The sequence below is a fragment of the Neofelis nebulosa genome, chromosome 3 (genome assembly GCF_028018385.1).
Source record: "Neofelis nebulosa isolate mNeoNeb1 chromosome 3, mNeoNeb1.pri, whole genome shotgun sequence".
Lineage (NCBI taxonomy): Eukaryota > Metazoa > Chordata > Mammalia > Carnivora > Felidae > Neofelis > Neofelis nebulosa.
In genome coordinates this window covers 124,131,885-124,157,231 of record NC_080784.1, presented here as the reverse complement: position 1 = coordinate 124,157,231, position 25,347 = coordinate 124,131,885, and the positions used below count along the sequence as shown (strand labels likewise).

Sequence of the window (25,347 nt, the reverse complement as noted above, 5' to 3'; positions counted from 1 at the left end):
CACTACACCCATCACGAGGCTCGAACTCATGAACCTGAGATCAAGAGTCGCATGCTCTTCTGACTGAGCCAGCCAGGCACCCCAAAATGTTCCCTTTCATCTCTACAATGACAAGGCAGTAAACAGGTAAATGTTTGTACTAAATATGATATAGGGGTAGATTGCCTATCCTTCACGGAGAGACCTTGAAACCCTGGCATACATGAGTGCACGCGTTATATGAATATCTTGTTCATAAGACAAGAGCAAAACTAGTTAATAAATTATATGGTAAACTAATTAAACCTGCTCTGGTAATCAAACACAAATCATGAAGACCTATTGAATTAGTTAAGTATTTTAAAGACGTTTATTTCCACAGTCTCTGTGGAGATGAAGCTGGTACTCTGTAAAAATTTTTTTAAATGTTTATTTTTGAGAAGAGAGAGAGCGCGGAGTGGAGGGGTGGGGGGGGCGCGGACAGAGGATCCAAAGTGGGCTCTGTGCTGATAGCAGACAGCCTGATGCAGGACTCGAACTCACGGACTAGGAGATCATGACCTGAGCCAAAAACCAAGAGTCGGACGTTTAACCAGCCACTGAGTGCCAGCCACTCAGGCACCCCAAGCTGGTACTCTTTTTGCATGGTTGTGCTACTGTAAATTGAACGACCTTTTTGAAACGGAATTTGATGATGTTTCTTGAGCAGTAAAAAACGTTTATAAAATTTTTTATTCAAAATTTATAAATTCTGATTTTGGGGAATTCTTCCCTATGTTATAAAATATGTAGTATGCAGTAGTAGCATATTGCACGCTTGCTATAGGCCAGGTGCTTTTTCACTAACTCATTTAATGTCTGCAACAACTCCATGAGCTAGATACCACTGTCCTCTCTGTTGTATAGATAGGGAAACTGAGGCAGAGGTTAACTGCCCAATGTTACACAACTTGTAAATGATGGAGTTGACATTTTTAGTCAAAACAATTTGCTATGTGCTCTAAACTATTTATACTGGCTGTGAGAAGCATATCATCAAATAAGGGAAAAGTGACAGCCATATAGTTACTGGTTGTAATATTTTTTGTAATTGAGGAAACTTCATTTAAATTTCTAATAGTAGTGGAATTGCCAGTAAAATTATGGTATATTTCACAAATCATATTATATGCAAGTATTTATTGGTCTGAAGACTGTGTGGTAGTATGGAAACAGAAATTATATATGTTGTAACTCCCACTGTGTAAAAACATCCAAGTAAAATAAGACTTGTTAAGGAAAACCAGACCATTTTCTTAGAGGTTCCCTTGTTGTTCCATGTGAATGTAGTGATTAAAATGTATCAGGAAGTACTTTGTCATCTCTTAATTATGCTGGTATTCCATTTTTGGTTATAAGGATATATATAAGCTGGTTATAAGATATAATTACATTAAAAGTACATTTAATATTTGCTTTAGATATTATCTTTTTATTTTAAATAATATATTTTTAATAAAGAGTAGTTAATTCCAAACTAGAATCTTCATATAGTAACATTTGTGTGTACTTGGAAATAGTTATAATATGTGAACTTGCTTTACTTTTGCACTTACCAGTAAATTGGTTTGTCTACAGTCTGATGTATATTGTTTAAGATAATATTTATTACTTTTTCTAAAATGATATATTAAATAAGTTCATTAGGAGCATCTGTACAACAGTTTTTTTCACATTTAAAAAATTTTTAAATCTGGTTAATTGCATACAGATTTTTTTCTTTTGCACATTCCAAACTATTTTCTCTGTATTTTAATTTCTTATAGGCATGTATTGCAAGAAATTGTTATCCCTCTCCCCTGAATTATTATAATTTCCCAAAGTCTTGTTGTACTTCAGTGAATGAAGTGATATGCCACGGGATTCCAGACAGACGGCCCTTGCAAGAAGGTGATATTGTTAACGGTAAGAAATGTGTAAGCATGACTTTTGTCACCACGAGCAAAGCAATAACAAGGTTTTGGGAGTCTGATAGTGACTTGTGTTTTCTTTCCTTGCTTCCTGTCTTTAACTTATCCCTTTTTTGTATTTAAAATTTTAAAGAAATCTTAAATCTGTGGAAACATTTTTTATGATTTTCAGTACTTCTAGTATGATATGTTTGGCACAGCATGATTGTGATTGACAAATCGTGGAAGATGTCAGTGAAATGTGGAAGTAATGTTGATTCAGGTGGGATTCACTCCTCCTCCCTGCCTTTTCTTTTAGTCCACTAATGGTGTTGAAGAGATCAGGGCAGGCTTTTCTTACAGAGAATGAAAAATTTTTAGTAATATATGAAGATCTTAAGAAAAAAGGTAAAATCCTACAGAAATGCCTTCCTTGATGTAAGAAATTCAGAAAGTGGCTACAGGGGCCACTGTGTTAAACTATCTGGGGACGCTGCAAGTGCAGAGGAAGGAGCTGCGATAAAAAGAAATACCGATGAAGAAGACATCCCTAGATGGTATTTTTAATATTGATGACCTTGGTCTTGTTAGTAATCAGAAACCTTCAAACGCTTACCTGTCAGATGAGGAAGCATGAGCCCCAAGTGGTAAGGCTGCAGGGGATGCTTTGCCTATGATGCTGACTGGGAGTGATAGTGGAGACGGCCAACACTTCTTGTTCGGTTGTTATTTTTTAGTTAAGGTATCTGTTTACAAAGTGCCATGGCTTTTGCCCAACCCTGTTTTTCATACATACCCTGTTATTTTTAATTATTATTTTTCATACAAACCTGTTATTTTATTTTTACACATTTATTACATAATGTGTGAGGTTTTTCAGGCATGTACGTGTCGTGCTAGCCAACACACCTATATCGTGATACTGTAGGTTGGTCAAAATTCATGGTTTAAAAAAACTCATTTAACATACATTTAGTGTATTACAGTTGTATGTTAGTAGTCTGTATGTATTCAATATGTTGACAAAGGGAAGGGTGAATATTCACAAATAAGTGAAAGCAAATGAGTTTTTGAAAAAAATAAGTGTAGAACAGTGTAAGTTTTTTTATTTAGTGATTCACTAGGAAGAGAAAAAAACACGTTAGACAGTAAGTGAAAGCAGTATTTTCTGTTTAATGTCAAAACATAGCATAGTCCTCCATTTAATGTTATTAATTGCTTATTGATCTTGTGTGAATGTATCCTCAATACATTTCTTCTGACATAAATGATCTAATTAGTACTGTAAGTATAAAAGACCACCATCTGGCTTGTGCTGCGTGACCACATCCTTTTCCGCCACAGTGAGTTTAGTTGCATTACAGACAAGGAATGTCTTTCAGGCGATAACTGTATATCCATTAGTGTCTAGTTTGAGAATGCAGAAATTGTCTTTCTCATTAAGTTGCTTGATGCTGTCATGTTGGAGAAATGTCTTCTATTTTGAAACAAAAATATGGTCTATATATTTGTACATTGTTTTACAGTGGACATCACTCTTTATCGCAATGGCTACCATGGGGACTTGAATGAGACGTTTTTTGTCGGAGATGTGGACGAGGGAGCACGGAAACTGGTTCAGACCACGTATGAGTGCCTGATGCAAGCCATTGACGCAGGTGAGTGGCAGTGCTGGGCACCCTCTAGAGCTGTTACGTGTTGATGGGCTTCAGATGGCTCGTCGCTCCACAGTTCTTTCCTTGCCCTTTCCAGCTTTGCCTCTATCCTGCCTGAGTTAGCGTGGGTTTTAGCAGTGATGGGTATACGGGTGATTTGGGGATCCCTTGATGAGGTGGACCAGATGATTGCTTATCACCCTTTATCTCTTCTGTGATTTATCTTTCTTTTCTTTGACCGATAAATGAGGAGGAATGTATATTATATGTATAACATGATAAGTGTATAGAAATGTGTAGTTCTTAAGTGCAGTTTTTTTCCTACATGTTAATTCTTTCATATTATGTTCTCATTATAAGAAAAATTAATGCTAGATTATGAGAGAAAAATGAACGATCTTCCTTTATACTTACCTCTTTCCTTTTTATATCTTTTTTTCCCAGAGGTATCTGCTTTTAACATATAGGTTTTTTTTCTCCCCTGTACATTAACAGATGGACATACACATACCACATATATTTATGTGTATGTGTTTAGTTAGGTTAATTGGAGTTATAATATTTGTAGTATTCTGTAATTTGTATGTTTTCCCAGTAGGGTCTTTGTGATTTTTCCCAATTAACATGTACTTGCATGCATAGATCTACCCCCTTCTTTTAATGGCTATATATTATATTTCATACTATAAAAATTTCTACAAGTATTCCCCTACTAGAATTTGGTGTTTTCTAGATGTCTTGCTATTGTAGTGAATAATATCTTTGAGTACAGGTATATTTCTGTAGGATTTTTCTCAGGCTGTCTTTGTCCACTCAGATAGCTCATACAGATTTTGTTGTTGTTGTTGTTTATAGTATGTCTTAGGAGGAGAAAGAATGGCTTGTTGCGAATGTTAGCAGACTGTTACTAAAAGGACAGTTGGAATTCAAACAACTTTTTAGGTTGAATCACATGACATTTTAGCTATATTGTTCAGTATATTATCTGTATTCACCTTCCTTTCCCCCACAATAAACCTGATATATCATCAACACAGTATTGGACAGGACCACATTCTTTGACAAACACATAGTTATCTCTGATAACATAGATCTGTTATTTTTATTTTTTTGAGTCCATTTTAACATGCATGGAAAATGATGACATTTTTACTAATAAAGTTAGAGGAATGAAAAATGAAAATGTGATACTTTCAAGTATCTGTGTTGATTATGTAAAAGCTAATATTCTTTAGTGTTTAGTTTCTCATTTTTGGAAGTTGTAGTTTAAAACAATTTTTAGGGTTTCTGCCAGGTAGTATCTTTGATGTTTATATCCTTTTTGCTCTTCTGTGAGTTGATGGAAATAACCAGAGAGCTGAAATGTTGTTTTACAAAGACACAGGAATAGAACTTATCAAGAAACTACCAGATACCAAAGTCTTTGTCACAGTAGCCAGGATAGAACTCTGGAAAGTGCTATTAATACCTTTGTATGTATCATTCTTGCCCCTTATTTTCTACTGGCTTGGCTGCTCAACATGGTATAGAGCAGTAGAGCTTGACTGTTGTTAAAATTTTCCTTTTAGAATTGGGCTTCTCAATCTACACATTAAATTGTTTTGAGTCTGGTAATTCTTTATTGTAGGGCCTGTCCTGTGCATTGTAGGATGCTTAGCCACATTCTTGGTCTTTACCCACTAGATTCCAGTTTGCACCGGCCCTCCTAGTGGTGAAAACTAAAAGCATCTCCAGGTACTTATGAAGTGCATCCTTGGGATGAGAATTGCCTCTAGTTTGAGAATTAGGGAGAAATCTCCTGTCTTTTATTCTCATTATTTTTGAACAGGGATTTTTTGTTGTTGTATATTGCACAAAATGGGTTAAAGTTTTGCTTTGCTCCCCCGTGACTGGGGCTGATAAGAAGGCTTGGATGGGAATGCAAGCAAATCATTATGCAAGTCAGCCTTGTTCCTCAACATTATTAACTTCCCACCCCTGAAAACAGTCAAGCTGGAACATAGAGTTAAGAACAAGTACATATTAATTGAAATAATTCCTGGAGCTGTTTGCCCAGAGATTTGATTGGCTGGAGGTGATACGTTGTACTGGAACTACAGGTTGAAAATCAGGGAGGCAGAGTTAGGAGACTGTAGGGAGTTGGAGCACCAGAACCATGACTAGGTTCTCTGGGAGTCTGGGCAGCGCCCAGCTTGGGGGTCTCAGTGCTGGGACAGCCATAACAACAACAAGAACCACTTTGTTTGTTTTGGTTTATAGTGGCAAAAGTCATAAAAATTAAGCAGAGCAGGAAGTATATAGTGAGAAGTATCTTTCTATACCCTATCCTCAGGACTGTCTTCAGAGGCAACTGTGAGTAATTTGAGGATCACTTTTATGGGGAAAGAAGCCCAGGGGAAGTAATCCTTTGAGAACTTGATCACTCTGAAACTAAGGATAAGTCCAAGTTACTTTCTGGACATTGCTTTTTGTCCTGGTGCTCTTTCCTACTTTACTTCTTCTGCTCGCTTTAATAGGATAGCACACTTGACCTTAGAGAAGGAGAGAAAGAGATGCCTGTTTTCCATTCTTTTGTCTATTTAAAAATTTTTTTTAATGTTTATTTTTGGGAGAGAGAGAGACAGAGTATGAGCCGGGGAGGGTCAGAGAGGGAGATACAGAATCCCAGGCTCTAGGCTCTGAGCTGTCAGCACAGAGCTCGATGTGGGGCTCGAACCCACCAGTGGTGAGCCGAAGTTGGGATGCCCAGTGGGCTGAGCCACCTGGGCGCCCCTTTCTTTTGTCTATTTAGAAAGCGAAAGGTATGTCTCTCAACCTCTTAGTACTGCACATGTGTCCCTTTCTGCACCGAAGGAGGAAGTACAGGTGCTACTAGTTTGAATCTCAACTTTGCTATTTATTGGCAGCGTAGTATCTGTTTCCCTTGGTTTCCTCATCTGAAAGTTTTGTGAGGAACATGTTTATGTATAGGCATATGAGTACATGTTTATGTGTAGGCATGTAATGTAGGCATATAAAGCATTTGGAAAGGTTCCAGGCACATAGATAGTAATTGGCAGTAAGTGTCACTTACTATTACTTTGTCATGAGTCCTCTTTTTTCCTTCCAGTGAAACCTGGTGTTCGATACAGAGAATTGGGAAACATTATTCAGAAGCATGCCCAAGCAAATGGGTTTTCAGTTGTTCGAAGCTATTGTGGGCATGGAATCCACAAGCTTTTTCATACAGCCCCTAATGTACCCCATTATGCCAGTAAGTACTACCCAAAGATTTGCTGTTTGCTAACCATTTATTTAACAAGTATTTATTCAAACATTTAACAGGACCTACTATTTTGTATTTATTTTTCTGTTAACTGTTATAAATGGACCCTCAAAATGTATATGTGCTCATACACAATACACATTTGTTATCTTGCTCACCTAACAGTCCAAAACGTGTTTGGTCACTATTGGGGTGGTGGTGATACGGCAGTTATTCTGTGACCCAGGTTCTGTCATTGCCAACCTATACCTTTCAAGATCACTTTGGGAGTTATTCTTCTAATCTGTAGATACTGGGAGGAGGGGGAAAAGCATGGAGCGGGGTATCTTTGGGAGGTTTTAATGAACCAGCCTGAAATTGGCATAGATCACTTACATTTACTTTTCATTGGTGGGAATTCAGTCACATGGCTACACTAAACTGAAAAGGAGATTGGGAAGTGTAATCTAGCTGAGGACTCTCAGAGAAGTAACCTAATTTTGGTCACCAGCCTCTGCCATGGGTCCAGCTATCACTATTCTTTTTTTTTTTTTTTTTTTTAATGTGTATTCATTTTTTAGAAGGAGAGAGTGTGCACCCATGAGCGGGTGGGGAGCAGACAGAGAGGGAGACAGAGAATCTGAAGCAGGCTCTGCGCTGACCCAGCGAGTTCGATGTGGGGCTTGAACTCATGAACCATGAGATCATGACCTGAGCTGAAGTCAGACTGAGTCACCAGGCATTCTCTGCTGTCACTTTTTTGATTCCTTAAATGAAATTGGTTTGGCTTGGTTTTATTTTGTAGTATATACCAGATACTGTACTATTTGTTGGTATAAATAAAGGAGATAGATGAAGTACCTTTTTCTTCAAGTTGAGTGCTATCTGATAGAATAAGAAAGGAAGTGTGGGACAATTAATGTCTTCCAGAAACCTTTTCTCTTGGAGAAATAAGGCATGCAGGAATAAGTCTGTTTATTTAGTGCTAGAAATGAAAGCTGTCCACAGTAAGCGACCTAAGAAGGAATTTAACAAATATATGTGAGTTATTGCTGTGTAGGCACTTTCACATAATTTCTTGTGCTTAAGTTTTCTCATCTTGAACAACAGTAGGGAGTGGCACTTACCCTAGAATTGTTACTAGGATTAAGTGAGATAGAAAATGGAAAGCAATTAGTGTTAACTTTTAGGATGATGATGATGATGATGATAATGATGGATATACATTATTTCATTTGATCATCACAACTGAATAATTTCTTAGCCCTATTTTAAAGAGCAGATTCTGCTAAATAAATAAATAAACAAAATAAAGAAATAAATGCAGATTCTGTGCTTAGAAAAGTACTTCATTTACTCAGGTTCACACAGACTAGTAAATAAATACCAAGACTAGGAGTGGTACCTGGGTTTTGTCCTTCTAGAGGCAATCTTGATTCCCATACTTTGTGCTGCCTGGTAAGGACCAAAGCAGTTTGGTGTAGTTCCTGTGGGAGAAAAAAAGAATGGTTGAAATTTTGGCTTGGTGGAGATGAGGAAGAAATTCCAGGTGGAGAGGAAGCATGAATAGATGTTTCAAGTTGAGAGTGAACAGAGACATGATGAGCTAGGGCTGAGTACTATATATTAATAATACAGCAGGAGGCAGTGCCAGACCAAGGATATTTGACTTTATTTGCTGGGATTATCGGAAACATTTTCGTGCAGAAGAATGACAAGGTGAAGTTGCTATTTTGGGAAGACAAATTTGGCAGTGTTGTCTAGAGTGTATTGCAGGTGTGAGCTAGTCTAGCCAGCCTGATGCACACTTGTTGCCGTAGTCGAGGTGTGAGGTGGTAAGATTCTAGATGTCAGTAGTTGTGAAGAAAAGGGAAAGGAGTGAGAAACCTCTCAATGGGAGAAGCTGGAGAAGTAGTTTGGAGCACAGCATTTGGTACATATCAGCAAACATTTATTAGCAGAGCACAAAGTTTTCTTTATATAAGCTGTGAATTGTGCTTGAAATAAAAATTAGCAACAGAAAATAAGTAGCCAACTTAATTCCTTCCTGGTAAGCCCTGTAATCTGATGTGCATTCCATTAACAGAATGGAAGTGGCTACTCTGATTACAGGAATACATGAGTGTGTGTATGTTTGTGTAAAAAGTGTGTGCGGGGGCGGGGGGTGAAAAAAATTCCCTTTACTTACTGAATTGACAAATGACAGACTCAGGTTTAGATATGGATTATATAAAGAGATGGAAGAAGATAGAATTTATGGGAGAAGGGGACATGGGTCAGTGATGATCGTGTCCGTAAAATACATAAAACCATTTAATTAGAAATAAAAAAACAGTTCTGAAAAAAGAAGCAAGGGCCAGGTATACTTGATTTCATATGTTTGATACATTTATGGAAAGTCCAGTTTCAGTCAGGTTTATATATATATTAAAATATGTTGTGATCACTTTAGGGAAGTGTAAAAGGAAACTGCTGAGTCTTTGTGCAGCTGAGACCTTTTGAAATGTGTAAATGATCCCTGCTTTGGCTTGTAACCCCATATTCCTAACCAGCTGAAGGTGGAACTAGGAAACTGTTGTGTAACTTCCTCCACGCCTTCTGTGTTAGAGAAGTCCTTGTTAGAATTGATTTCCTTTTATTTAAGTCATTAGGGCTGAGAGGTAATGATAATACCCTACGTTTGGAATGTATGTTAAATAATCTGTGAGGTAGATGGTAGAGCGGGTACAGCTTTTTACAGAAGGACTTAGCGTACTGTCTGCAGTCGTGTGGTCAATCAGATAATGTATGTTTGCTGAGTGAGGTACATGGAGAAACTGAAACCATGAGTCAAGTTGAGTAGGAGTGGTAACTTCTAGAATAATGAGTCAGTGACAGAAGAAGGGAGTGGAACTTTGAGTCTCTGTTTCATCACTGTCCAATAGTAATACCTTGTGAGGTGCCTATGTAATTTAAAAATTTCTAGTGGTCAGTAAAAAAAAATAAATAGGTGGAATTAACTTGAATGATATATTTTATGTAATGCATTGCATTCACAAAATTAGCATTTCAGCATTTAACCATTGTAAAAATGATTGAGATATATATTTCATCTTTGAAATCGGCATGTATTTTACACTGAACAGTTGACATCATTCTGACTAGCCACTTGGCAAGTGCTCTCGGAGGCTACATGCTTCCAGTGCTGCAGCAGTGGGACAGCTTGGTTCCAGATTCCTTTATCCTTTTTCTTTCTGTGACATCACACTGCTACCCTTTTGACAGTAAAAAAAAAAAAAAATACATATCCCCAGGGGAATATGACCAATTCTTTATATGTAGTAAGTTGCAGGTCATTAGGAAAGAAAGTTCTTAGAAATAATAAGTCATTGTTTTTTGCCTCTCAGATTTTAGGATGATTTAGAAAGTCCAGATTTGGAATCTGCAGTGCGTGTATTTTGGCAACACGTAAGAGAGTGAAAAGCAGCATGATGGCTTTTCACAAGGAAGGATGTGTAGGAATATAAATGTGCAGGTGAGATTAGATCACATCTAGATGGCGTTTAGTGGATTCAGCCTCTGGACACGTGTCATTCATTACCAAAGCCACCATCTCCAAGACCAGCCTTACCAAGAAACCCTGAAAGCCAGTGGTGTTGCCATCTGGTGGTTGAGCAGAGCAAATGCAGTCATTTGTTTACTGACGCTCACATCAGTTTTTTGTTTTTTTGTTTTTTAATTGGAACTTTAAACTGATTCTCCATTTTTGTCTGAGATTATCTAAAAATGTCCATCCCTGTTTTTACCTTTTGGCCTTTTTTGGAGGATGACCAGTTTGAATACTTGAACTCATCGTTGTGTCTTTCATGATGGTCCTGAAAAATACTCTCATATTAGTGAACAAAAAGCTAAAAAAGTATTTGGGGGAGAAAATGGAATTTCTGTTTTCAGATAAAAAGGGATAGTTTTATCATCATTAAAAAAAAGTAGGTTCATACATAGAGGCTTTGTTCCTTTTTGAAGATAAGAAAAAGAAGGCAACATAAAAGCCTCACGAGAATCGTGCCATTGTTTCTGTGGGCTGTGTGCCTGCTCCCCCCTCACCCCACATCCACACACCCGCCCAAAAGGTGCGAGGCTTCCGGCATAATCTGGAACATCTGTTGTTTTCCTTTAAATATCTGGGTGAGTAATGGAACTCTGCTTGGTTGCATGATTTCAACTCTACTCCTGGTATAACATAAATGGTGGTACTTTTCATTTCATAGAAGTGATAACTACATCTGAAATCACTTTGCAAACATCTCTGTGTTTTCCTAGAGAAAATAGAAGCAGACTAAAATATGCCTAGGACAGTATCTGCCCCACAGCAGGTGGATATCTGCAAAATACCTGTTTGTTGAATGATCCCCTTTAAGAAGGGGGAATTGGGAAAGGAGAGAGGAATTTAAGAATCACTGATAGGAATGTAAGTTGTGTACTCTGACAAGGGAGCTGTTCAGCAGTATGCTGCTGGTTTTTAGCTGGGTTTTGAGAATTTTTTTTTCTTTAATTTCAGAAAATAAAGCAGTTGGAGTGATGAAAGCTGGCCATGTATTTACAATTGAGCCAATGATTTGTGAAGGTGAGAAAAAAGGATGCTATAATGTTCTTGAATTGAATTTTAATTTACTTTTGGTCACTCATGATCGGATCAGTAGTCTGCTCTGTTTATTTTCTTTTTGGTTCATTTCCACTCCCAGTCGCATCTCAAGCTCAATTCAGTATCATGTAGAGAACTGAAAACTGTAAGGGCTGGCAAGAAAGCAGTGCATTCTGTCTGGTAATTCTGCTGTCAGATGCTGGAGTACTTGAATCCCGGTCCCTTTCCATAAAAGATTCTGTCAAAGGGTGTGTTGTAATAACAGGAGCCTCCATTAAGCCTGTGTAGCTTTTTGATGGGTGTCCAGGGGGAGGGAAAAAGAAGTAGAGCCACTCACTTCGAGGCAGACACGGGTGTATGATTTGCTTCTCCACAACTTACGAGGTAGGTGCTATCCCCATCATACAGAACAGCAAACTGATCCTTGAAGCAGGTAAGTAACTCGTCTGAAGTCATCTAGCTAGTTACGTGGCAGCTGACTTAGACCAAACTCATGAGCTGTTCTGCCTGCTCAGGGTCTGCGCTCAGGTCATCAGGTGGCATTATTTAGCTCTTGTGGACAAAGCACAGCACAGACATACTTTACGCTGGCAGTTTTATGTCCTCACTGTCACTGTTCCCCGTGGCAGGCTCATAGCATTGATAAAGACCCAGTGTCATGATTAGAGCTTGTCGCTCAGATGGTCGGATATTCTCTTCACCTTTCTTCTCAGCCAGTCCTCTGTTGGGATTAGGGGACGCAGTGAGGCTATAGTAGTGGGGCTGGTGTGTCCTGGGGCCTACATTAAAGGATACCTCCTCTCTGGATCCTTCCTGTCTTTTTTATAACCTGATCTTGGCAGTGACATCCCATTACTTCTGTCAGATTGCCTTCCTTAGAAGTGAGTCACTAAATTCAGCCTACAGGCTGCCTTCTTATAACCTGATCCTTTGTTGCCTTTTCTGTAAAGTGGAATTACAGTCTTTAACCTGCCAGCTCCCCAGGGCAGCTATTAAGAATTGAGACGACTTACATTAGCACAAAATACCTTGTGTCCTTTTAAGGGCTGTAAACATGCAAGGTACTGTTTTTGTGGTTGTCATGGAATAAGAATTAAGTTCTGATCATGTGGAACCAGTCTGAGGCGGGAGGTATATTAGCAGAAAAAAGCAAGACCCTGAGAAGAAAGTGTAGTTTTGGTTACATACCTGTTTTCATTAACTGGCACCTGGTTGGTGAGACACAGTGTGGTATTTCCAAGAATAAGCAAATAACTTTTCATAGAGCCTGTTCAGATAATCATCATATTATAGCATACATACTTCAGTGTAACTCAGGTAGGCTAAATCCTAGCTCTGGAGTGGAAAGTTTCAAATCCAAAGAAGAATTTGAATTTTCTCAGAATAGGATCCAGATATGTTTGACTTGACATTGGTAAAGAACCTTTTGTAAGCAGTTCGCAGTAAAGTTAGATAAGTATTATGTCTTTAATCCAGTTGTGAAAAGGTTATTCATTACATAAGAAAATACCCAGTTATAGTCATCTTTACATGTTTGACAAAGCATGAATTAACTTTCTTTAAGCTACCTCATATTTTCTTTTTAGGCTGGGATTTAGTATTGTAAAAGTAGGTTACTTCACTGCAGTTTATATATGTGTTCTAGGATTTGTGTGAGTCAGTGAGACCTAATCTTTGGTAAAGATTACTCAAAATGAAGGCTGTATTGATTTTTTTTTGACATCTAATTTGGAGACAAGAAAGTCTCTATAAACACACTTCTATAGTAGTATCCAGAATTGCATAATTTTCTCATTTTACCTCTGCCTCCCCTCCTTCTCTCTTTCTCTAGAGTGGTTTCTTTCACTGTCCTGGGGCTTTTTTCACTGTCCCTTTGTTTCCTTTCTTTTTTAGCCCCTCCCTATCTATTTTGCCTCATTCTAATTTTTTAAAATTCTTTCACCAATCCTATTTCTTTCTCTTAGCCCCTTTTTTTCTGGTTACTAGAGGAGTGTGGTCAAAAATTTCAGAGTAGAATCTCTTGTCACCATCTGTGTGCCTGCCATTTAAAAATCATATTAGAAATTAAATGCTATAGGGGCGCCCGGGTGGCTCACTCGATTAAGCGTCTGACTCTTGATTTTGGCTCAGGTCATGGTTCGTGACATCGAGTCCCATGTTAGGCTCTGTCCTGACAGAGAAGAGCCTGCTTGGGATTCTCTTCCTCTCTGTCTCTGCCCCTTCCCTGCTTGCATTCTTTCTCTCTCTCTGTCTCTCTCTTAAAAATAAATAAACATTTAAAAAAATGCTGTAATAAAAGTGTAAAAAGATGATTTCCTTTACAATACATATTGGCTGTAGTTTATGCCAAAGTTGTACCAGGAAAGAGCTAAATTTATTAATTCAGTGTTTAACTCATAGTTTTATAATGAGCTGTATCAATATGTTTTCTTTTTTTTTTTTTCTTTTTATTTTTTTTTAATTTTTTTTTTTTTTCAACGTTTTTTATTTATTTTTGGGACAGAGAGAGACAGAGCATGAACGGGGGAGGGGCAGAGAGAGAGGGAGACACAGAATCGGAAACAGGCTCCAGGCTCCGAGCCATCAGCCCAGAGCCTGACGCGGGGCTCGAACTCACGGACCGCGAGATCGTGACCTGGCTGAAGTCGGAAGCTTAACCGACTGCGCCACCCAGGCGCCCCTAGCTGTATCAATATGTTTTCTAAAATGATACCCAGTGCCTTTATTTTGGAAATACCATCTTGATTTGGTATTCGGGAGGCATAAAAAATGTGAAGTTGTAACACACCCAAGGAAATTTAAAATATCATCATTACTTAATTGGACTAAAAACCAAAATTAAGTTGGAGGAAAAACTAAAACAGTTGAAGTATAAATAGGAGTATTATTATTGTTATTACTGAGGTATAATTGATGTACAATATTGTATTAGTTCTAGGTATAGATTAAATATACTGATTTGACAGTACTATGTATTACCCAGTGCTTATCGTGATAACTGTAGTCACCACCTCTCAATTTTATTGACTGTATTCTCTATGCTCTACTTTTCATTTCTGTGATTTATTTTATAACTGGAAGTTTGTACCTCTTAATTCCCTAATTTCACGCCCCCCCCACCCCGCCCCATATACCTCCCTTCTGGCAACCACTTGCTTGTTCTCTCTATTTAAGAGTCTTTCGCAGGGGTACCTGGGTGGCTCAGTCAATTAAGCATCTAACTTTGGCTCAAGTCATGATCTCATAGTTTGTGAGTTCCAGCCCCGCATGAGGCTCTGTGCTAACAGCTCAGAGCAGCCTGGAGCCTGTTTCAGATGTGTCTTCCTCTCTCTCTGCCCCTCCCCTGCTCGCTGTCTGTCTCTGTCTCAAAAATAAATAAATGTTAAAAAAAAAAAATTAAGAGTCTGTTTGATTGTTCATTGGTTTTGTTTTTTAAGTTCTACATGTAAGTGAAATCATAAGAGTATTTGTCTTTTTCTGTCTAACTTATTTCACTTAGCATAATACCCTCTAGGTCCATCCATGTTGTCGCAAATGGCATGATCTCACCCTTTTTCGTGGCTGTGTAATACTTTGTTGTGTGTGCATGCCGTATCTTCTTCATCCATTCATCTATCAGTGGACGCTTGAGAGTTGCTTCCATATCTTGGCTACTCTGCATAATGCTGCAGTAAACATAGGGGTGCATATATCTTTTTGAAGGAGTGTTTTTGTTTTCTTTGGGTAAGTTCCTAGTAATGGAAATACTGGATTGTGTGGTAATTCTATTTTTAATTTTTCTCACAGTGGCTGCACCAGTTTACACTAGCAGTCCCCAAGGGTTCCCTTTTTCTCTACTTCCTCACCAACCAACACATGTTATTGCCTGTTGTGAGGTGATAATCTCATTGTAGTTTTGATTTGTAGCTCCCTGATTATTAGTGATGTTGAGTATCTTTTCATGTGTCTGTTAGGTGTCTTATGTCTGCTTTGGAAAAATGTTCAGGTCCTCTCCTCATTTTTAATTGGATTCTTTGTTTTTGTTTTTGTTTTTGGTGTTGAGGTATATATACATTCTTTATGTATTTGGATATTAACCCCTTATCAGATCTATCATTTGCAGATATCTTTTTGCATTCGGTAGGTTGCCTTCTGTTTTGTTGATGGCGTCTTTTGCTGTGCAAATGCTTTTTATTTTTGATGTAGTCCCGATAGTTTATTTTTGCTTTTGTTTTCCTTGCCTCAGGAGACAGATTCATAAATATGTTGGTGAGGCTGATGTCCAAGAGATTACTGCCTGTTTTCTTTAAGGAGTTCCATGGAATTCCAAGTCTTTAATTTTTTTTTTTTTTTTTTTTGTACCTTTTTTATTTTTATTTTTTATTTATTTTTGAGACAGGGAGAGACAGAGCATGAACAGGGGAGGGTCAGAGAGAGGGAGACACAGAATCTGAAACAGGGTTCAGGCTCTGAGCTGTCAGCACAGAGCCCGACGCGGGGCTCGAACTCACAGACCGCGAGATCATGACCCGAGCTGAAGTCAGCTGCTCAACCGACTGAGCCACCCAGGCACCCCCAAGTCTTTAATTTTGAGTTTATTTTTGTGTGTTGTGTAATTTGCTTACTATGTAAGCAAGTGATGCAGTTTCATTCTTTTTTTTTCCAGTTTCATTCTTTTGAATGTAGCTGCCTACCATTTGTAAATTGGAGTCTTAATAGTGAATTTTCTAATTGGCTTCTGTAATATCCAAGGATATAGGACTATATGCAAACACTTATCTAGAGAGTTTGTTTAGAAAACTGAGCGATAGAATTAAGAAATTGTTTTTGTTTGTTTGTTTAAGGTGGATGGCAGGATGAAACCTGGCCAGACGGTTGGACCGCCGTGACGAGAGACGGAAAGCGGTCTGCTCAGTTTGAGCACACCCTGCTGGTCACGGACACTGGCTGTGAAATCCTGACCCGGCGACTTGATAGCACGCGGCCTCACTTCATGTCCCAATTTTAATTTCTCCCGAGATGGCACATCTCAGTAATACCTTCTGGCTGTACTATGCATTTTATTGAGAGTACAGAATGGAAGAGGAGATTTTTATTACGTGTTTTGTTTTGACTATAGATAAGGAAGACTACAGCATTGGATGTGTGTCCTCAAGAACTTGACTTGGGTCTGAAAAAGCTGAGAAGAATAAAAGAAACATTCTCAACTCTTTTCAGTATTCCCCTCTCCCTCCAGAAATCTCTGCACCCCTGTTTTCTCACTTGGCCTTTGAGCACTTTTTACGTAAACCTGCTTCTAGTTGCTTTTATCACTGCCACAACTGGGCCAGCAAGAGCCAGCTGCTCTTCAGGTGAATGTGGAAGATGAGAATCCTTGAAACTTTAGCAACATATGTTGTTCCAGATTTTTTTTTATTATATATGTATGGAAATATATATGTATACATTTTAAATTCCATGTATGTAATTCCTGAACACTATATGACCTGGGTTTGTGTTAATTCTGCCCTGCCAGTGCTATATGCTGTCATAAATGGACCCATTGTTTGCAGTGATTTATTTCCCAGTTGGGAATTTGGCCTCCCTCCTTCCCCATGCTACTTATTTACCCTTGTAATTGTGTGTAAGGAAGCACTCGGTCAGTGAGACTTCCTCTCCGGTGTGGACTCTGTCAGTGAATGGTTGTGGCAAAATTCACTTTGGAAAAGGGTTGTCACGTTTTAAAAACATCTAGTTTCTGGCAAAAATAGCCATGCTTCATATGATAGCTGGCTGTTTCAGAGCATGAGCGTTTTGTGATACATTGCTCTTTCAGACCTCTTTCTGGTCGAAATGGGAGGGAAAAAGCTCCCTTTCTTCCCCTCTATTTTATTTCAAGGGCAAACCTTGGAGATATTCAGAGAAGGGTGAACGGTTGCACTGTGGAGGTTGATGGGAAGAGACAGTTCTGAAATCTTTTTGGCAGTGAGCAGAGTAAGTCAGGTGGGCTGTTAGCTTCTGACATTTAGTAAACCTGGTAGTGATGAGAAAGGAACTTCTTTGAAGATTGTACTGTTCCCTTGCAGTAGAGATGCAGCTGTCCGTGGTGTGTTGAAAACACACTTTACCTTGACATGGTTGGGAACCTCATTAGAAATGACCCCAGCTGCCCAATATCTTTGTTCCTTTCAGTAGTTCAGTCCAAATGGAAGTGTATCCAGGGAACACGTATCAGATCAAAGTCGTTGTCATTGGAGTGTACTTGATTACTGGGTATCTGGTAACTTTCTTGTAAGATAATTTGATACCACTGACATGTTATATGAGAACATCTTTCCCAGAGTGCCTCAGACCTTTATTGCTTTAAAAGAATTATGATAATGTTTTCATTACTTTTATTATTTTAATGATTTAGTGAAGTGACTGAATCTGGTATAGACTTTTGGGGTATGTGTGTGAAATTTTTTATCAAACTGTAATATTTGTGAATGGAATGCCTTGCAATATGAATGTTAATATAATGTGTAAAGGGAGATTAAAAGTTTGAACGATTATTCCCTCCCCCCCCCCCCCCCCCCCCCCCGTGTAGTTATTAACTTTGCTGCATTTGTTTGGGGTTTCAGAGGGAAGTGGCGGGAGTAGGGTGGCTGATTTCACAATCTAAAATAAACTCATGACCATTTGAGTGAAGAGTTTTTTGAGTTTAACGGCTACATAATTTCAGTACTGTGTTTAGTTCACCAGAGCCTATCAGCAGTATTTGAGATGCAACCATAGTTTTGAGAGCTTTCAAGACAGAATGCTGAATATTTAGGGAATCATTTTAGGTACTGATGGTAGAATTAACAGTGTGGGCTTCTTTGATATCTATCATTAGAATATAAGCTTGAGGAAAAAATATCTTGATAGGATAATTTTTTTGTAAAAAGGTTAACATTGGTGATGATGCTTTTTTCGGTTTGGTAGATTTCAAAACAGTATGGGCTCTAGTCTAATTGTATATATCTAATTTAAAATGTTTATTAGATGAGAAAGCTTCACGTTTCATTATTCTGCCAACTTTTCAGAGTGTATTAACTTTTTATTTTTTGTGTCAACTTAATTTTTTTAATGTTTGTTTATTTTTGAGAGAGAGCATGAGCTGGGAAGAGCAGAGAGAGGGAGACACAGAATCCAAAGCAGGGTCCAGGCTCTGAGCTGTCAGCACAGAACCCGATGCGGGGCTCGAACTCCTGAGCTGTGAGATCATGACCTGAGCCGAAGTCGGATGCCAAACCGATTGAGCCACCCAGGCACCCCTTGTGTCAGCTTTTAAAGTAATACATACAGTTTTTCCTGCCAGTCCTTAAGCCCCCTTGGAATTATAATTTAGAAGCAGGGAAACATTTGCCTTTAAATTTTATGTCTTTTGCTGATGTAGTCGATTAAGGTACATTAGGACCCATTCACTGACACTTTAATACCACTTGCCACGGGTCGAAATTTAATAGGAGGTTGAGGAATTTGTCCTCTTACCTTGATTCTTTTGTCCTATAACTACTATTTTTTTCTTTGTGTTTGGTTAATATTGCAGGCATGGTGCTTTACTTTTTGCTAAGGCCCCCAGAATGCACCCTCATGGTATCTGTAAGCTGTTTTTTAAAAAAAAAAAAAAAAAAAAAAAAAAAAGTTTTTTACTTCCAACTTTGCATTTTGAAAATTTTCAGATTTACAAAAAAGTTGAAAGTATAGTACAAGGAAATGATCATATACCCCTTATCTGTATTCAGCGATCATTACTTTGCCACATCTCTCTCTTAAGCACCTTCCTTTTGAAACAAATGGCATCATACTTCACATTATTGCAGCTTGTCTGTTAAGATGTAAGGACATTTCTTACATAGTAAGAACTGTCATAGTACCACACCCAAGGAATTTAACATTGATACAGAATTATCTAATGTATAGTATATACTCAAATGTGAGTCTCAATTTTTTTCCAAATGTTCTTTAAAGCTTCTCTCTTTTCTAAATCCAGGATCTAGACCCATGCATTTGGTTGTCCTGTATCTGTAGTCTTATTTACTCTAGAACAATTCTACCTTTTTTAGTGCTTTATGAAATTGACACTTAATAAAGCAGGCCAGTTAGCTTATAAATTTCTGTATTTCTCTGGGAGTTTCTCATGAGAAATTTCAAGATAAATATTTTGGCAGAAGACTCTACTGATGGTATGTGGTATGTCTCATTCGTTGTGTCACATCACATCAGGAGACACAATGTTACTGTCACATTATTGCCAATATAAGTTTGATCACTTGCTTTGTCAGATCTTTCCATTTTAAGAATAGTTTTCTTTTCTTTAAAAAAATTTTTTTTAATGTTTATTTTATTTTTGAGACAGAGAGAGAGCGAGCATGAATGGGGGAGGGTCAGAGAGAGGGAGACACAGAATCTGAGACAGGCCCCAGGCTCTGAGCTGTCAGCACAGAGCCCGACGCGGGGCTCGAACTCACGGACCGCGAGATCGTGACCTGAGCCGAAGTCGGACGCTTAACCGACCGAGCCACCCAGGCGCCCCTAGAATAGTTTTCTTTTCTGAAGCAAATAATCTGGGAGGAGATACTTGAAGACCATTTGGATATTCTTTTCACTCAATGGTATTAACGTGCACTGATAATCCTTGCCAGAATCCATTATTTTATTACATTGGTGGCTGCAAATTGAGACTGAAATCTAGCATTCCATTTACATTTTATTAGCTGGCACCCTTTTACAAAGAAGCATTTTCCCCCCTCCTTTTTTTTACCCACAGTCGTTGAGTGTTGTCAATGTGGGCTCATCAATTCTTAAAAATTCTATTTAATTACTGTAATTGTCCCAAATTTGGCCAGCAGAAGCACCTTTAAGCTTATTCATGTGTCATTGTGACCTGCGCCTATCAGTCTTTGAGCGCTTTCTTTTTGCTGTAGCAAGATGTTGTAAGTTTATTGTACAGCTTTCCTGTCTCACACTGGGACAGGCTGTTTCTCCAAGGAGCCCTCGTTCCTTTTCATGGGGAATGGTATTTGGAAATGAGGATCTGGGTGCTACTGGGTGTCCTTGTTGCCAGGCACTTTCAGGGAACAGAGCCAGGAAATGTACTTTTTATAAATCATGAATTCGTTCTGATACTTTCAAATCTAACACTAATCTTCCTCATCTTTTTCTGTTTCATATTTATATCTGCTTTATCCTATGGTGAGAACTTTGGTTCTGAACAGCATTAATATTTATTTGCTGGATTCTGTAAGACATGTAAAATTTAGAATTACTGTATCAAAATCACTACCAACAGTGAACTTAAGTGCAAAATTTGTGATTCTTGAAACCTGTCTCACTACGGGAGTATAGATTATTGGTTTGTTACTTGAAGTAATTTTATTCCTACTGTATCCTAAATTTCGTAAACTGTGAGCTCCTTTTTGACAATACAGTGCATCTTGGGGGCAAAAGGTACAGTAAGAGGAATGGGAAGGATAGTGATCTGGGAGTTAGAAGTATTGGAAAGGTTTCAGATAGTGTGGTAAGATTCTGTCTACATTTGGTGTTTGACCTCTACCAAACTCTGGAGCTATAAGAGGAGCACATGATACCACTTTGTAATGTAGATGTGTGGCCCATTTTCCAGTAGAGAAAAACATCTGGGCATTATTGTCTTAGCAACAGATTGTTTCACAATGTAGGCTACATTTTGCTAATACCCTAAAAGTTATTAATGTGTTGTTTCATTTTAAAAATGAACACCCAAGGAAAGGTTAGCTTAGCACAGGCTCCCCCACGTTTGAACCCTGAGGAGCAAGCAGCCTCTGGTGGCAGCCTCTCCTTTACCTCTTCTTCCTTTTGGTGCTAAGTATGAAAAAGAAAAATAGCGCTTTGTATTTGGTTATTTTGAGAAAAAGAAAGCAGGAAATAAGGTGGCCTTGGCTGCCTCTCATCATTTTGGGGACTGTGGAGGAGCAAAAACACAGCTGTCGGTCTATAGCGATTCTGTGGTTATATTGCAACATGTGTCAATGCTGGGGTCTTAGCAAACTGTGCCAATAAGTCCAGTGGAGCAGTGAAGAAGGCTTCCTGGAAAGGTATCAGTGATATGTTTGTTACGGCTCAAAGTCTTCTGGTAATTATTTTTTACTGATGTCTAGAACGTTTTTACCATTGTAAAACTTTTAGTAGAGGCATCGCTTACATCTCCTGGATGCTTAGCCCTTTTCATGTTACCTCGGCCTCCTCACCTCACCCTCAAGAACAAACGTGCTAATACTTTTCCAAAACTTGTAGGTACATTTGTATTTTCGTGTCATGAGAAGAGCACAGGACCAACAGTCAGGACCCCAGGGCTCTGATTTCTCCAGTTTTTTATTTGGTTGCAAGACTAGGACAAATCCCTATACTTATCTATGGAGAGACCTATTTGTGGAATGATACCATTAGCAACTATTTTATTCTATATATAATGTGACTATAAAGCAAATTTATTTCAGTAGTTGGGTCAGGGGTCAACAGAAAATTCAGGCCGGAATTTTTACTTTATTAGTCAATCTGATTCTGAGGAAACAAAATAGCCAAGGATAAGAACTTTTAGTCTGAAGATCTATGTTAGAGAAAGAGCAATAGATACTTACTTTAAAGCACATTTTCACTGTTTATGTTGCTTAATATATCCTGGTTTAATATATCCAGCTTCAGTCCATTTTTAAACTGGAGGTAGTTGACTAGCACTCCTTTCTTGAAAGGGGCTTGTGCAAATTTATCTCATCACAAGGAATTCTGATATGATGTCCACTTTGATAAAAATCAGTCCACATTTTAAAAACCATCCCACCTACTTAGTGCCCATAAAGTTCCACCAAAAGAAATTTGTATAATGGAGGACTTTGTATGGCCCTGTTCACTTTGTAGTTGTTTCTTTAAAGACATGATTCCCTTAGTTCTATGCATTTATTATCTAAATATCTCTTTAAATATAATAAAATGTTCTCCAGATGTGTTTGTGGTATACTTTTTTCTTTTTTTTTTTTTTTTTTAAATTTATTTTTGGGACAGAGAGAGACAGAGCATGAACGGGGGAGGGGCAGAGAGAGAGGGAGACACAGAATCGGAAACAGGCTCCAGGCTCTGAGCCATCAGCCCAGAGCCTGACGCGGGGCTCGAACTCAGGGACCGCGAGATCGTGACCTGGCTGAAGTCGGACGCTTAACCGACTGCGCCACCCAGGCGCCCCATGTGGTATACTTTTTTCTAAAGGGTATTTGCTGACAATCCAATCTGGCATGTGTATTGAAACAAAATTGGCTCAATCTACAGTTGTTTTTTTTTTCCTGGGTCACACAGTGTCTCTAGGCCCAAAGAATTGTCAGTTACTTCAGGACTTTGATCACCAGCCTAATTGGCAGATTGGTAGCCAGGCAGAAAATGTTCTGAAGCATTCTGTGCATGGGAAACATGTTCCCTCTTTTCCAAATCAAAACACGTTTTGAGAATTTACTGACTATAAGTTTGCATTCAAATGGGATAAATGGAAAGAAATAGCATTATGTATATTTTTTGGAGTGTTTTTTGTTTGATGTAAGTTGTACACACATGAATGGTTCACTGTGACAGTTTGGGATGTAATGCAGTTTTTCCATCTCCGTCCCCCCAAACCTCATCATTCCCTAGGTTCCTACTTTATATGTTCTCTGCATGTAATAAAGAACTTGTTCCCAGACATGTCTGCAAATGGACTGTCTTACTCCAGTGAACATCAGTCAGGTTAAACAGAATAGCACAATATGCAAGCAAGATTTGAAAAGTGCTAACTAGGTACAGGAAAAATTTTCTGTAAAAAGTTGCTTAAAATTAGTTCCTAATACTGTAAAATTTTAGGTACTTAAGTTAAAAATACATTTTACTAACTTTCATGAAGTATATAGTGGGTTAGCCATTGTGTGTTAAAATTATGTATCTGTCCAAGAAAGCAGTTTAAAGATACTTAAATTCCCAACAATACTTTTCAGGTGGTAGACCTCCTAACTTTGGATAACCAGGATAGGCTTGCTGATGTGCATATAGTGAGTAGCTTTTAGCCCTGTTTTATCTATACTTTCTTCCAAAAACTGTATATGCTATTTCTTCCAAAAACAAAAACATTATACACAACATCCTAGATGTCATCCAAGAGGATATATTAAAAGGATCTTGAAAAGGCTTTATAGTCCCATGATCCAAGAATCTTTATAGTAAGGATCATATAAACTTAACGCCCTCATTGGCCAGCTACAAAAGTTGGAGTTACATTGTTTTGATATTTTATTATTTTTTAAAAATAAAGCAATCATTTTTAAGGTTTTGTTGTTAATTTGAGAGAGACAGAGACAGAGTGAGTCAGGGAGGGGCAGAGGGAGACTCCGAAGCAGGCTTCACGCTGCTAGCACAGAGCCTGATGCGAGGCTTGAACTCATGAAGCTATGAGGTATGACCTGAGCCAAAACCAAGAGTCAGATGCTTAACTGACTGAGCCATCCAGGTGCCCCCATTATTTTATGTTAAAACGGCTTTACTTTTTCATGTAGGTGGGCATAAAAATGCCATCTCATTCATGTATATACCTCATATATGAGAAGAAAACTAATGATGGAAAAAACTTTTTAGAGAATTATTAGCTCTCCTACATTATCACACTACTTGTCCATTTTCTTAGTGTGATTGCTCAAGGTGACAGATTTTGTTCCTGGAAGGCTAAGGCTAAAAAACAGTTAAAAGCCTATTTCCAGAGCTTTGGTAGAAGCTAGTTTTAATTTTTTCTTCCAGTTTTCTCAGAACAGTAATTTGGGGCCATTTGGACCCCTAGTGCATCTCCAGCCCCCAAGGTAAAATGGGAGAGAAGCTAGGTTGCAATACCTGGTTCTACAAATGGCACTAGGTATCCAAAAAGGAGAGGTCATGACCATAATTGCTACCTTTCTATTTTTAAGTCAACTAAATAGTGCTCTCTCAGAAACACAAGCACTTACAGGAGCAATTAAGCCGTATCAATCAAAAGTATTTTTATTTTTAACGTTTATTTTTGAGAGAGTGTGTGAGTTGGGGGGGGAGAGAGGGAGGGAGGGAGAGAGGGGGAGAGAGAGAGAGAGAGAGAGAGAGAGAGAGAGAGAGAGAGAGAATGAATTTGAAGCAGGCTCCAGGCTCTGAGATGTCAGCAGAGAGCCCCAATGCGGGGCTCGAACTCATGAACCATGAAATCATGACCTGAGCTGAAGTCAGAAGCTTAACTAGCCACCCAGGCGCCCCAAAAGTATTTTTAAAATAACAAAAAAACACATGGCTTCAATCCAACCAAAAGAACTATGTGCGTGGCATATCCGATGTGTTGACAGAACAGCAGTCTGCAATACACTATCATGTGGAAAAACCAAAAGAGCGCAAAATAATGTTAATAGTATTCCTTTGTGTAGTTTTAAAGGATATGTATATGTGCTATTCCGTGAATTGAAACTTCTGGGAAGATACATAAACTTTCTAGGAGTCAACCATTTTTTTTTTTTTTTTTTTTTGTGGGAGGGGAATGTTGTGTTGCTCTTATATAATTTTCTGTAATTGAATTTTCTAACTCTTGGATATGTTGCTTTTGTTTATTTTTTTTCAATGTCAATGGATTACCTGGATGGAAGAGAAAGCATTTTTTGTTTGCTGCTTTATATTGCTCAGAATAAAAGAAAATCCTAAATGTTACTTAACAGCACCACAAAAAGACTGATAGATTTGATATTAAAATAAAAATATAAAATATATTAAAACATAAAACTGGTGGAAGGACTGGCATCTACAAGAACACCTAAAAATTACTCAGAAAAAGATAATCCAACAGAAAAATGAACAAAGGATGTAAATAGATACTTCGCAAAAAAGGAAATACAGACGTATGATAGTACTTTAGTAACTGAGGGAAATGCAAACTGAAGT

The 25,347-nt window shown here is 38.2% G+C and overlaps 1 protein-coding gene across 3 annotated transcripts in view; it reads left to right on the top strand.

Moving 5' to 3' along the window:
* The window catches only part of METAP1 (methionyl aminopeptidase 1), a 62,633-nt gene extending 40,246 nt beyond the window's left edge, over positions 1–22,387 (top strand). The window contains exons 7-11 of one of the 3 annotated variants that reach the window (XM_058721839.1): positions 1,785–1,923; positions 3,434–3,565; positions 6,672–6,815; positions 11,344–11,409; positions 16,251–22,387. In XM_058721839.1, coding sequence (XP_058577822.1) covers positions 1,785–1,923; positions 3,434–3,565; positions 6,672–6,815; positions 11,344–11,409; positions 16,251–16,414 — 645 coding nt within the window. In that variant the 3' untranslated portion in view covers positions 16,415–22,387. Of the gene's footprint in view, positions 1–1,784; positions 1,924–3,433; positions 3,566–6,671; positions 6,816–11,343; positions 11,410–14,601; positions 14,750–16,250 lie in introns of those variants that run through there. The other 2 variants (XM_058721841.1, XM_058721840.1) reach the window with 2 other exon arrangements.
* Positions 22,388–25,347: the final 2,960 nt, after the last annotated feature.